The 13,500-nt window shown below is 44.7% G+C and overlaps 1 protein-coding gene across 1 annotated transcript; it reads left to right on the top strand.

Annotated features, from left to right (window-relative positions):
* The first annotated feature begins 948 nt into the window (after nt 1-948).
* Nucleotides 949-5,841, top strand: LOC309560211 (bcl-2-related ovarian killer protein homolog A-like). The gene is made up of 2 exons (XM_082263786.1): nt 949-1,445; nt 5,355-5,841. Exons 1-2 carry the CDS (start codon nt 987-989, stop codon nt 5,490-5,492), a joined length of 597 nt encoding a protein of 198 aa, XP_082119912.1. The 5' UTR covers nt 949-986; the 3' UTR covers nt 5,493-5,841.
* Nucleotides 5,842-13,500: the final 7,659 nt, after the last annotated feature.

A 13,500-nucleotide genomic window follows, 5' to 3' on the forward strand; every position in this document is an offset into this window, starting at 1 on the left:
TGGAGATCGCAAGATCAGATAATAAATGACAACACGTGCCAACATAAAATTGAGTAGGGGGTTGCATCCTATGTGCTCAACGCGTTTCATGGAACATTTTCCACTTTTTCAAGAGCAGATGCCAACAGGGGTATGTAAGAAGTATAAAAGCATGTTAGAGGTAAACGATATTGCTAATAATGTGTATAGTTGAGGACTAATGCATAAAGTAGGTGGAGGGGAGAAAGATCCAGAAGGGACAAGCCCAACCAGATCAGTCCGAACCCTTACTAAAGGTTTTACCTTGCAGTGCCAGCTCAAGAAAATAAATGAGAAGTTGGGGTTTCACAGTATCTAAAAAACGTCCAAAATTGTCCAACCAGGAACTGAGGGAGGAGTGTCAGTGAATGTAACATGCCACATGATTGGTAATGAAATCTTCATATGCAGGGATCAGGATCAGAGATAATGGTGTAATGGGAGTTCTAGAAGTGACGAAAATATATATACCGGTTGGAAGAATCAATGAGTGTGTGAAAGTGAATGAAGTGCCCAAAGGGCGTATAATGAGTGACATACTAATAGAATATCACAAGAAGAAGGTAAAAAATGTAGTAATGCAACAAAAGTGTTACTAATAAGAAAGACCTCCTAAAAATGAGGCATTCACTGACACTGCTCCCTCCGTTCCCGGTTGGACAGTTTTGGACGTTTTCAGATACTGTGAAACCTCAACCTCTCATTTATTTTCATGGGTTATTTTCATTTAAAGTTCAGGTGTAGTCCAAGCACTAAACCATATCAGCACATTCTATATAGAAAACCCAACAGGCACCATGGGCTGCAAAGTAGGAGCGAGAGGGTCTCATGAGGCTCAGAAAACCCAGTATGACATGCCTGCTTTATACACAGAAGGCCAGGCTCTCTCAGTGCTTCTGTTATTTTTAGTAGCTGATGTCTATGTCGTAGCTTTGAAGGACTATAAATAGACTTTATCAGGAACATACATGGCTGAATCTCAGCATACGGATCCTGTAGTAAAGGAGGCCTATGAGCTATCCCACGATTATATCCGATATGTGACAGGGAGAGCCACAGGACCAGCACCTTCTCCAGCGGCCTGTGCATTGCGTTTTGCAGGCGATGAGCTTGTGGAAAAGTTTCCCATCTTTTTCAAGCGTTGGCCTCGAGTTTTTAGAGGTGTTACGGAAGACACAGCCTGCGACCTCCTTATTCAGACAATAGATGACAACGTGGGAGAATTCTGGGACAGACAAAAGAGACAGACAGGATATCCACTTGACATACCGTGGAGCACGGTCCTATCTATCTATGTCTTAGCTGGCCAAATGGCCATCCACTGCCAAGAGAATGGGATGGAGAAGGTTCTGGAACCTTTGGCTGAAAGAGTTGGCCACTACATGGAGGAAAACATTTGCCCTGCAATTGAGGCAAAAGACGGGTGGGTGAGTATTAGCTGGACTGAGTTAAAGAGAACCTGTCATGTAAGGAGAAACACAGGTACTGCTGTTGTCATCTCTGTTCTCAAAATATTTATGCTTATCTTTCATCTTTACTGCATATTTTTTCAGGGTAAATGATATGCTGAATACTAAAGCCAACCTGATGGTCAAACCACAACCATCTTTAGGCTTGTAAAGCCTAAGTTTACTTCAATTTGTTTTCTAAAAAATCAGCACAAGGGACAGTACTTACATTCAGTGAGAAGTTTCCCCATGTGCTGCTGGTTGCTGTTTTCGTTGAAATACTGTATTCTTCCTCAGTGGTCCCGCTTTTTGATTAGCCCTTCATAAAAGTGTAGTGTATTCATTCTTCATTGTATGAGTTATTGGGGTTAAAGCAGAGTTGTGCCCTTTGCCTGCATCCCTCAAGCAAAAAAAGTGGTCAAAAAAAAAAAAAAACAGTATTGAAAACCCAACCATACAATCCCATGTACACAATCCAATACCCGTTGTTGATCCAAAGGAAAGCGAAAATAAACCCCAGCAAAGCATGATCCAGTTTGCTAGAGCAGGGGAAATAAATTACTTCTTGATCCCCCAAGAGGCAATCAGATATTCCCTGGATCAACTTTACCTAAAAAAAAATGTTAATACCCATTTATATTATTTACACCTAGGAAAGAATCCAGACCTTTTTAAAGCAATCTAGTGAGCTGGCCAGAAGCACCTCTGGAGGGAGTCTATTCCACATTTTCACAGCTCTTACGGTGAAGAAATCTTTCCGTATTTGGAGACGTAATCTGTTTTCCTCCAGACGTAAAGAGTGCCCCCTTGTCCTCTGTGTTGACCTTAAAGTTAACAACTCAACACCAAGTTCACTATATGGATCATATCCCCCCTTAAAGCGGAGTTCCACCCTAAAATTAAACTTACCTCTATCTTCTTGCTCCGGGTCACCTGAAAAACAAATGGATAATCGCTATTTTTTTTTTTTTTTTACTTACCTTGTTTAGAAGAAAATATACTTACCTTACTTCCTCTTCCTCCCCTCGGCGGCCACGGCGATTCGTCACTTCCTGGCTTGCAATGATTCCTGGGAGCTGAACGTCATCGCTCCCAGGAATCAATGCGCCTGCACCGGCCCCAAAGTCAGTTCCGGTGCAGGCGCGTCATACCTTGCTAAACAGCTTCTGGGCATGCCCAGAAGCTGTGCAGGGATGACGCTGCAGACCCGGAAGTGACGGCGGGGCCGGTGCAGTGCATCGTGGGACCGAAGAAGACGGAAGAGGACACAGAAGAGGATCGCGCTGGCTTCAAGCTGCCCACACCTGAGATGGCAGCGCTGGACAATACATTTTCAAGGTAAGTATTTCTTCTAAATGGTAAGTGCAACCTGGGACAGATCAGAGGCTAGCCATTGTGGAATGCACTAGCCCTGACTGTCCCGGGGGTATTTTTTATTAAAAAAAACTTTCCCAGGGTGGAACTCCGCTTTAATCTCCTCTTCTCAAGAGAAAATAAATTCAGTTCCTCTAATCTTTTCTCATAGCTGAGGTCCTCCATGCCTCTTATCAGTTTGGTTGCCCTTCTCTGCACTTTCTCCTGTTCCCTGATATCCTTTTTAAGAACTGGTGCCCAAAACTGAACTGCATATTCCAGATGAGGTCTTACTAATGATTTGTACAGGGGCAAAATGATATCTCTCTCTCTCTGGAGTCCATGCCTCTGTTAATACAAGAAAGGACTATAGATACAAGAAAGGACTATATTGTCAAAAGTATTGGGACACCTGCCTTTACATGCACATGAACATTAATGGCATTCCAGTCTTAGTCTGTAGGGTTCAATATTGAGTTGGCCCACCCTTTGCAGCTTTAACGGCTTCAACTCTTCTGAGAAGGCTGTCCACAAGGTTTAGGTATGTGTCTATGGGAATGTTTGACCATTCTTCCAGAAGCACATTTGTGAGGTCAGGCATTGATATTTGATGAGAAGGCCTGGCTCACAGTCTCTACTCTAATTCGTCTAGTGCGCAATTATGTTGGAACAGGAAGAGGCCATCCCCAAACTGTTCCCACAATTTTTGGAGCATGAAATTGTCCAAAATGTCTTGGTATGCTGATGCCTTAGGAGTTCTGTTCACTGGAAATAAGGGGCTAAGCCCAACCCCTGAAAAACAACCCTACACCATAATCCCCCCTCCACCAAATGATTTGGACCAGTGCACAAAGCAAGGTCCATAAAGCCATGGATGAGTGAGTTTGGAGTGGGGGAACCTGACTGGCCTGCACAGAGTCCTGACCTAAACCCGATAGAACACCTTTGGGATGAATTAGAGTGGAGACTGTGAGCCAGATGTTGTTCAGTTAGGTTTTAAAGCAGAGTTCCGCCCCCTCCAAAAATTAGAAGTCAGCAGCTACACATACCGTAGCTGCTGACTTTTAATATTAGGACACTTACCTGTCCTGGAGTCCAGCAATGTTGGCACCGCAGCCGATGTTTCCATCGGCTGCCAGGTGCTGGCGCCGCCATTGCCGGTAAGGGAACCTGGCCTTGCGGCTTTACAGGCGGGTCCCTACTGCACATGCGCAAGGGCCCTCACTTCACCGCGGCACCGTTTCCCGGAAGTGGGGAAGGGTACCCGTCAAAAACAGGTACCCGTTCCCCCCTCCCCCCTGAAAGGTGCCAAATGTGGCCTTGGAAGGGGGGGGGGAAGCAAATGAGCGGAAGTTCCACATTTGGGTGGAACTCCGCTTTAAGGTGTCTATGTATAAAAAGTTAGCTGAATGAATGTGACACACATCCACATGACTCCATTGAAACTTGGCATATTTTATTTAATATAATTATCACGTAAGATCATAAATGCCATCTAGTAGCCACAATTCAGTAAAAAATACTCCCAATATCTCTTTGTCATTATTGTGTACCCCCTGTCCACAACCGCACTCCCGATGTACCCCTCTGACACCAATCCCCACACCTCAGTAACACAATACTGCCACAATTACTGTTGTACTCACAGTGCCGAGTTCTTCCTTCAGCCGCAGTGCTGTCCTGTGAAGTAAATTGCAGCAGACAATATAAACCAAGCAAAGCATACTGTACCGCTGATGGAGGGACGGCATCAGGGCATGGTTTTGTGCTGGCTCCCTGCATAGATTGGAGTCTGACTGCAGGCCCGCCCACAGTCTCCTCAACAAATGAAAGCAATGCTGTGGCTTCAGCGTCAGGTTACCATGGTGACCAAAATACACAAGTAAACCAATATGTCCGGCCAGGCCCTGGCCTGACACCCCTAAATGGCACCAGCCTGAAACCCCTCAAATGTGTGGCACCTGGGGTGGACTGCCCCCCCTGTTGGTGTGCCACTGCTTAAGTGTACAGGATGCAAGTAAGGCAAACCTCCCATCTGTCCAAGATCCAATGGGACTTTTTTTTTGCAACAAAATCTCGTGTGTTCTGGACATGTACCGATGCCTGGTCCTGGAACACTTGATCTAGCACCCAGTACCTGATCTATGCTGGCGGTGATCTCCTGCTCTACAGGATCCTCATAGTTACTAGCACTAATGTCATCCAGAAAGGCAGCAGCATGGGGAACAGAGAAGAAATACAGGTAAGGGTCCAATGAACACCAATGCTAAACTAATGCTTGTGGGGCTCATGGCTTGGGAAGGGGAGGGTCTAATGCTGGAAATGAGGACTAATGCCGGGTTGGGGGATGGAATAAAATGCTTGGGGGTAATTCTAGCCCCTACTGACCACCAGTGCTTAGGATGAATTCTTCCTCCCACTGACACTCTTGCCTACTTGTATCCAGAGATGCTCTGCCCTTGCAATCAGCCTAGCCTATATCACAAGAGCTAAGAGTATTTCATTGTGATCTATTTGTTCTTTTCCCCTCTACAGGTGGGGTTCACCGAACGCTACCAGGAAAAGGAAAATGTGGAGGGCAAGGCATTACAGATCTGCTTCGCTGTCCTCATAACATTGCTGGCTCTACTACTCACTCACTGTCTGTGGAAAAGAAAGATGGCGTCACTTTGATCTCTGGCTGCTGGACACATCTGCAAGCTACTCTTGGGTGGATATGTGACAACTCTACATCTACTAAACTTTGCACAATAACTGGATTTTACTACATATTGAAAAGCAAAGACCAGTTCAATTTTGTCCATTTTTAACCAGCTCATTTCCAATTTTAACTTTTTGTTAATTATTTATTTTGGCAATCCTGATTACACACTTGTTTTTTCTCTACCATCTTTACAGTACAACTAAACTGCAGTTATATAATGGCTAATACTATTTTTCTTTAACTGAGCCATGTTTCTCACATGACCTTGTGCCTTGTGTTATCACTAATGTGAAATGCTTAAAAATCTAGAAATATATCATTTTACCTTAAAGGGAAACTATATTATTTTGGGTCAACTTTATTTCATTTTTTTTTTCATTGAGTTTGCTTGTTCTCTCTTTCTTTCTCTCACTCTCTCATTCGGTCCACAACCATTTATTCATAAGTCTTTCAGTTTATAGTCCATATAAAAAGATTATAGCAACGTAATAGGTTGTGTAACCATAAAATGTCCATTCACAAATGGAAGCCTCCACAAGGGGATTAGAAGCAAAATCCAGCAGGGGCTACAGAGTATAAAAGAGAAGAGAGGTGCCTCTAAGTGTAGCAATGTGTTACATTTATTGAAGGTACAACATTTAGCAACTCACATGGTTGATAATTAAAAGAGGCATATCTAAGTATACAGTCCGTCTGCATTCATGACCAGGAAGACTACCCTGCAGTAGAGCGATCTGAAAGCGAGGTTTGAACCGCTCGTGGAGCGCAGTGTGGAAAGGATGACGTCAATGCCGGTACGGAGGATGGACAGCTTTACCCCGGATGCTTGCAAACTTAGATGCGCCTGTTTTAATCATCAATCATGCGGGTTGTTAAATATTGTACCTTCATTAAATGTAACCATTTTGCTACACTTAGAGGCACCGCTCTTCTCTTTTATACTCAGTTGTGATATGACGTTACTTGTATATCAAGTTAAAATTTATTTTAAAAATTTGATTGTCTTGCAAAACGCTCTCAAACCAAGTTACTCTCAATCCAAAGTTTTACTGTATATATTGTGAGACTCACATCAAATGTAGATCATTTAAAAGGACACCGCCACTCGCTTTTCTTTCTGTTAAGGGCTTTCCTCGCCCATGTTTATTAAAGGAAACTTCATCAAGTAGAAAAATAACAGGGTTTCCCTCGCAGGGGTTTCAGCATTTCAGTCCTAAGCAAAATAAATGATTATTCAGCCCTCCTGGCTTGTACTTGCAGTGCTACTGCTATGGCCTCAAACTCCAAGCCCTTGTCTGTCTCCTACAGACTTAGCACACCCAACAGGGTGCACACGGATAGCAGCCTCATGCCGCACAGACTCCCACGTGGAGCCCTGCTGACTCCTGGGCCAGACCTCCTGTCTGCCGGGGTGTAGCAATGAACCATGGTCAGGTCATTATTAAAAGCCCAGCACACACCTGACCAATTAGTTTGCCTGCTATACTGTGAATAGCTGGACCCAGGATTGGAGATTTCATCCCACCCGGATCACTTTGAAATCTCCAGTCTCCAGGTCCCAAACTGGACTTTTTAAAACACAGAGGAAACTGAAAATCCAGTTTTCTCTTCATTTCACGAGCTCCCTGGAGCCCCTTAACCTGCCTGGTTGAGAATTCTGGGTCACAATCGCCTACTAGACCCTGGCAGGGCAACGCTCAGCCACAATATATATATATGTGAAAAATACACACACACACACACACACTATATTACCAAAAGTATAAAAGTATTGGGACGCTTGCCTTCGAACACACATGAACTTTAATGGCATCCCAGTCTTAGTCCGTAGGGTTTAATATTGAGTTGGCCCACGCTTTGCAGCTAAAACAGCTTCAACTCTTCTGGGAAGGCTGTCCACAAGGTTTAGGAGTGTGTCTATAGGAATATTTGACAATTCTTCCAGAAGCACATTTGTGAGGTCAGGCACTGATGTAGATGAGAAGGCCTGGCTCGCAGTCTCCGCTCTAATTCATCCCAAAGGTTTTCTATTGGGTTGAGGTTAGAACTCTGCAGGACAGGACTGTGCAGGCCAGTCAAGTTCCTCCACCCCAAACTCGCTCATTCATGTCTTTATGGCCCTTGCACTGGTGCACAGTCATGTTGGCACAGGAAGGGGCCATCCATAAATAGAGATGGCCTTGCGGTTCGCCCGGTGGTCGGTTTGCAGCGAATTTTGCTTGTTCGCTACCCGCCAATTTTGCGAGCACATGGTGTTGTTCGCGGCGGCCATATTAGTTTACATTGGGGAGAACTTTGACCCATGACACAGCCGTCAGGTGGAACGGGACAGCCAATTGAAACATTTCAGCACATGGACATGCCCCCTACCTTATAAATAGACCAGAGCAGGCGGCCATTTCACATTCTGCTTTTTGTCAGCGTAGGGAAAGGTCTGCTGTGTTCATGAGGGAGCGATTGCCAGACACAAATAGCTCTGTTAAGATCCACAAAAGACCTTTTCAGGGCTGGTATTTCAGTATAGGTCTACTACAGTCTCTTTTGAGTTTAGGGACAGATATCCAGTCTGTGCTTTAGGGACAGTTAGAGATCGGCAGTGACACAAATCGCTCTGTTAATGTCCACAAAAGTCATTTACAGGGCTGGTATTTATATGGTATAGGTGTACAGTCTCTGTTCAGTTTAGGGACAGGTATCCAGTGTGCTCTAGGGACAGATCTGCAGTGACACAAATAAATCTGTTAATGTCCACAAAAGTCATTTAAAGGGTTGCAATTATTTTGGTATTGGTGTGCAGTTTCTGTTTTAATTTAGGGACCGGTATCCAGTGTGCTCTAGGGACAGATCTGCAGTGACACAAATCACTCTGTTAATGTCCACAAAAGTCATTTAAAGGGCTGGAATTTTTTGGTATTGGTGTGCAGTGCACTATATAGAGGTGTAATCCACGGTATAATATACTTTGTAATATAGAAAGCATGTTATAGTGGATTTGTATTGTGCACTGTGCAGCATTGTGACTGGTGTGGTGACTGAGCATTGCTGCAGCAATACTACAAACAGTGACAAAAGCACTTTTAATGTATTATAACTAGTGTGATAGACCAGTGGCCCCCCAATACCACATACTAAAGTGGGGTGTTATCTGAGAATACTTTTACAAGTGTATTTGTGTCCTGCAACAATATTGCCTCTTTTGCTGTGTTAACTCTGCTACACACAGTGCCAAACTCACTGGCCAATTTTTTGAACAACTGGTGTGATAGACCAGTGGCCCCCCAATACCACATATTGAAGTGGGGTGTTATTTAACAGTATACTTTTCTAAGAGTGTATTTTAGTCCTGCAAAAATTTGGCCTCTTTTGCTGTGTTAACTCTGCTACACACAGTGACAACAGTTACTGGCCAATTATTTGTAGAACTGGTGTAATAAACCTGTGGCCCCCAAATACCACAGATTGAAGCGGGGTGTTATCTGAGTATACTTTTACAAGTGTATTTGTGTCCTGCAACAATATTGCCTCTTTTGCTGTGTTAAGGCTGATACACACAGTGCCAAACTCCCTGGCCAATTTTTTGAACAACTGGTGTGATAAACCAGTGGCCCCCCAATACCACATATTGAAGTGGGGTGTCATCTGAGTATACTTTCATAAGTGTATTTGTGTCCTGCAACAATATTGCCTCTTTTGCTGTGTTAACTCTGGAAACAGAGTGCTAAACTCACTGGCCAATTTTTTGAACAACTGGTGTGATAAATCAGTGGCCCCCCAATACCACATATTGAAGTGGGGTGTTATCTGAGTATACTTTCATAAGTGTATTTGTGTCCTGCAACAATATTGCCTCTTTTGCTGTATTTACTGTACTTACTTCTGTATCCTGTGAACACCTAATGTACCTTCAGCCACAGAATACTACGTTCTTAGCTGTCAGGTAAACCTATGTGGGCTAATTTTTGGGGCCTATACAGGCCGACACTTACTTCTGTATCCTGTGAATGCCCAATGTACCTCCAGCCACCAAATACTACATTCTTAGCTGTCAAGTAAACCCATGTGGGCTAATTTTTGGGGCCAATACTGGCCGACACTTAGTTCTGTATCCTTTGAACGCCTAATGTACCTTCAGCCACAGAATACAATGTTGTTAGCTGTCAGGTAAACCCATGTGGGCTAATTTTTGGGGCCTATACAGGCCGACACTTACTTCTGTATCCTGTGAATGCCTAATGTACCTCCAGCCACCAAATACTATGTTCTTAGCTGTCAAGTAAACCCATGTGGGCAAATTTTTGGGGCCAATACTGGCCGACACTTACTTCTTTATCCTGTGAATGCCTATTGTAGGCACCAACCCTGAAGGGCTTTCTAACCCAACTGTTAACAAGCATGAAGCTCTCTGCATGAAGCTCTCTGCCTCTCTGTACAAAGTCTTAAGCCCTCCATTAAACCCATCCTCCAGGCCATACTTGTCAAGGAGAAGCCAGAGGTATTCATGATTTACACAATCAAAAGCCTTCGCCTGATCCAATGCCAGCAAATCATTTCCCCAGCTTTCAGCCCTGCAACTTTCCTGAGCCTCCCGGACAGTTAACACTGCCCTGGACCCAAAAGTGAAAGCAACCTGTCTGCTACTGATGACAAGCGCCAGTAAATTATCTTCAAGGAATTTTCCTTTTTTTTATCGTTTCACTTTAAGCATTAAAAAAATCACTGCTCCTGTAAAAATGATTGTTTTTTTTAAAAATATGTTTGCATTGATACATGTCCCCCAGGGCAGTACCCGGGTCCCCATACAATTTTTTTGCCAATAACTTGCATATAAGTCTTTAAAATGAGGACTTTTGATTTTTCATGTTTGTGTCCCATAGACTTTAATAGAGTTTGCATGTTCGCTAGAACTCTTCCCCTGTTCGAGATATTCTGGTGCGAACCGAACAGGGGGATGTTCGGCCCATCACTATTGGAGACCCTGACTTCTTCAGAGTACCCTCTACCCCATCCTTTTCCATCTGAGACACCAATTTAGAAGACTCCTCCTCCCCCTTAGATAAGGTCCCAAATTTGTTTTCCAGAGGTAGATCATCTACCTCCAAAGATGAAATTGAGGAGGCAGAGGGCATGACTACCTTATTCCTTCTTCTCCCCATCTTAGTCCACTCTCCCTCCTCCCCTGAAGAAGCATCACCCTGAAAAGTCCTAGCTTTATCATCAGCAGTGGCAACTCCCTCCTCTCTCACCCTAGAGCCCCCACTAGTCTTACACTGCCTCAGGGAAGGTCCTGCTGGAGCTGCCACCTCATATCTGCACAAATCTGCCCCTTTGGCAGCCTCAGCTAATCTAGATGGCTTAGATACATTTGAAACATTGGGAACTTGAGACACTACTGGGAAAGAAAACACAACTGAAGTAGACACTGTCATAGAAGGGAGCATGGACTGGGGAGCAGACACAAGAGGGACCACATCTTCAGATCAGGAAACTGACACCTGGGAGCTCCCCTCAAGACCAGCTAAAGCATCCCCACCAACCCCTTGCTGCCCCCTACGTTCCTTCTCCCCCATCCTCAACAGCTCTTCCACTACCTCTGGCTGATTATGGAGGTCTTCAGGGCAAAGGCTATAGGGATGGCCCAGCTTCTCACACAGATTACAACGAATATGGTTGCAATCTTTTGCCACATGTCCTGGGCCCTGACAGTGGGAACATCTCTGCACAGAACATGAGCTTGAAAAATGTCCTTTTTCACCATAGTGATGGCAAAGCTTTGGTTGTCCAGCATAAAAAGTGATGATCCTGTCCTGACCTTTAAAAGCTGATGAAGGCATTTGCTGAACTACATTGCCTGTGACATGCAATTTCACTAGCTCTGTCCAACCCCCCCATCCATATCCCCCTATCATCTAAAACTTTTCTCAGAGGGGCTTGGACATCTGCATATATCCCCAACCACACTGCCAGATCTGCAGAGGGAATGTACTCATTACGTACTAATATAGTGACATTTTTGTATAGTGGCTGGCGAGATACTACCTTAGGTGACAATCCTTGGGGACTCTTTCCACCTTTGCTCATACCTCTCCCAAAAGATGTCCAACCGTTCTGCCTTAAAAAAAGAGAGGTCATACTCGTATGACCCAACTGGGCTGATAAGGGCAAAAATCTCATCCCTGCTGTTTGGGAGGGGTCTTCTCCAATCCACCTCAATTGAACCACATTGTGGCGCTTAAAGGAGATACCGGATGGTGCCGCATTGGTTTGGCCTCCACTGACATCACTCCTTGTGACTGCAGAGTAGCTGGCCCTACTTATCCTAGGGACAGGTGCAGCCACCATTGCAGCATAAGAAATCATATCATTCATTGTTTCATCCTGCACACCACTTTTAGTTACCGACCCCTCTTTAAGCATTATTATCAGAGGTAGATGGAGCAGAGGCTCCTGACACAGAAACAGCATTTACCTTACTTTTGTCAATTCTTGCTTAATTACCAGCAATTAAGGGGTTACCAACAATAGAAATGTCCTCTTTAGCACTACTCACAGCATACACCCTTCACTGGCTGGCTGGACACAGGTGAGATTAACAGCCTCAGACAGGCAATGCTCTCCAACGCCCTCTGCTGCACCATCCATAGGAACTACACCTCCATTTTGCTGCACTTTCTTTTTTCATTGTTGGCTTTAATGGCTTTGGGGGGACATCATTATCCTCTTTTTCATCCTCAGAGACAACCGACAGGGCAAACTTGTGACCATGTAAAGGCAATTCCATCTCCGTAATACACTTTAGCATATCTGATCCCTCCACAGGTTTAAATTGGTCGCCTTGCTCCATAGGCTGTTGCGGGGATAGGGCACAGATTTTCTGGACCCGATGGCACACTGTCGGTCAAATCATTCAGCTGCTGATCACCCCCAGCCTGATTGGCAGAACTTTCACCACATTCCACCAGCATATCGGTATTTGGTGCAGGATGCAAAGATTTTCCAGGGTGCTGGACAGAAACTTGATCCATTACCACGGAAACATTTTTACAGGATACTGACTGTGGTTTCTTACGCCCTGATGATGCCTGTACTCCACTGGCCTCCATGGTCTCTCTGCACAATGCACGGAATGGATCCTCATTGCTATATTTTTCTTTGAAAGCCCCACTGGTTTCCTTCAGCATGGTTTCCAGCACACTATGCCGCTCCACTTTAGCCTCCAAAGCCATTAACTCAGGCAGCATCTGCTTTCTCATAGAAAGAAGAAGTCAAACCCTAACTTTGGAAGTACCTCCTTCTCCTTGGCAACTCTCACAATCCTTGCACAAGCTTTCTTCCTGTAGGTTGCCAAGCTGTTGCCTTTTGCTGGGCCATTTCCCAGGTCCTCAAACACTGGTATGGGAGGACTGGTACTATGGCCATCCAGTGGACTTTCCCATGGGTCCAAACCAGGTTCCTGCATCCTCTCTGGGAATAGAAAACAATCAAGCTCCCTTGGATCACTAGAGCTCAGGAGAGCAACAGTAATGTAGCCACAACCTTTGCAGCTATAACAGCTTCAACTCTTCTGGGAAGGCTGTCCACAAGGTTTAGGAGTGTGTCTATGCGAATGTTTGCCCATTCTTCCAGAAGAGCATTTGTGAGGTCAGGCACCGATGTGGAGGAGAAGGCCTGGCTTGCAGTCTCCGCTCTAATTCATCCCAAAGGTGTACTATCGGATTGAGGTTAGGACTCTGTGCAGGCTAGTCAAGTTCCTCCACCCCAAACTCGCTCATCCATGTCTTTATGGACCTTGCTTTGTGCACTGGTCCAAATAATTTGGTGGAAGGGGATTATGGTGTCAGATTGTTTTTCAGGGGTTGGGCTTGGCCCGTTAGTTCCAGTGAATGGAACTTTTAAAGCGTCAGCATACCAAAACATTTTGGACAATTCCATGCTCCCAACTTTGTGGGAACAGTTTAGGGATGGCCCCTTCTAGTTTAA

Source organism: Pelophylax lessonae (assembly GCF_965119305.1).
Source record: "Pelophylax lessonae genome assembly, chromosome: 7".
In the NCBI taxonomy this organism is placed as follows: Eukaryota; Metazoa; Chordata; class Amphibia; order Anura; family Ranidae; genus Pelophylax; species Pelophylax lessonae.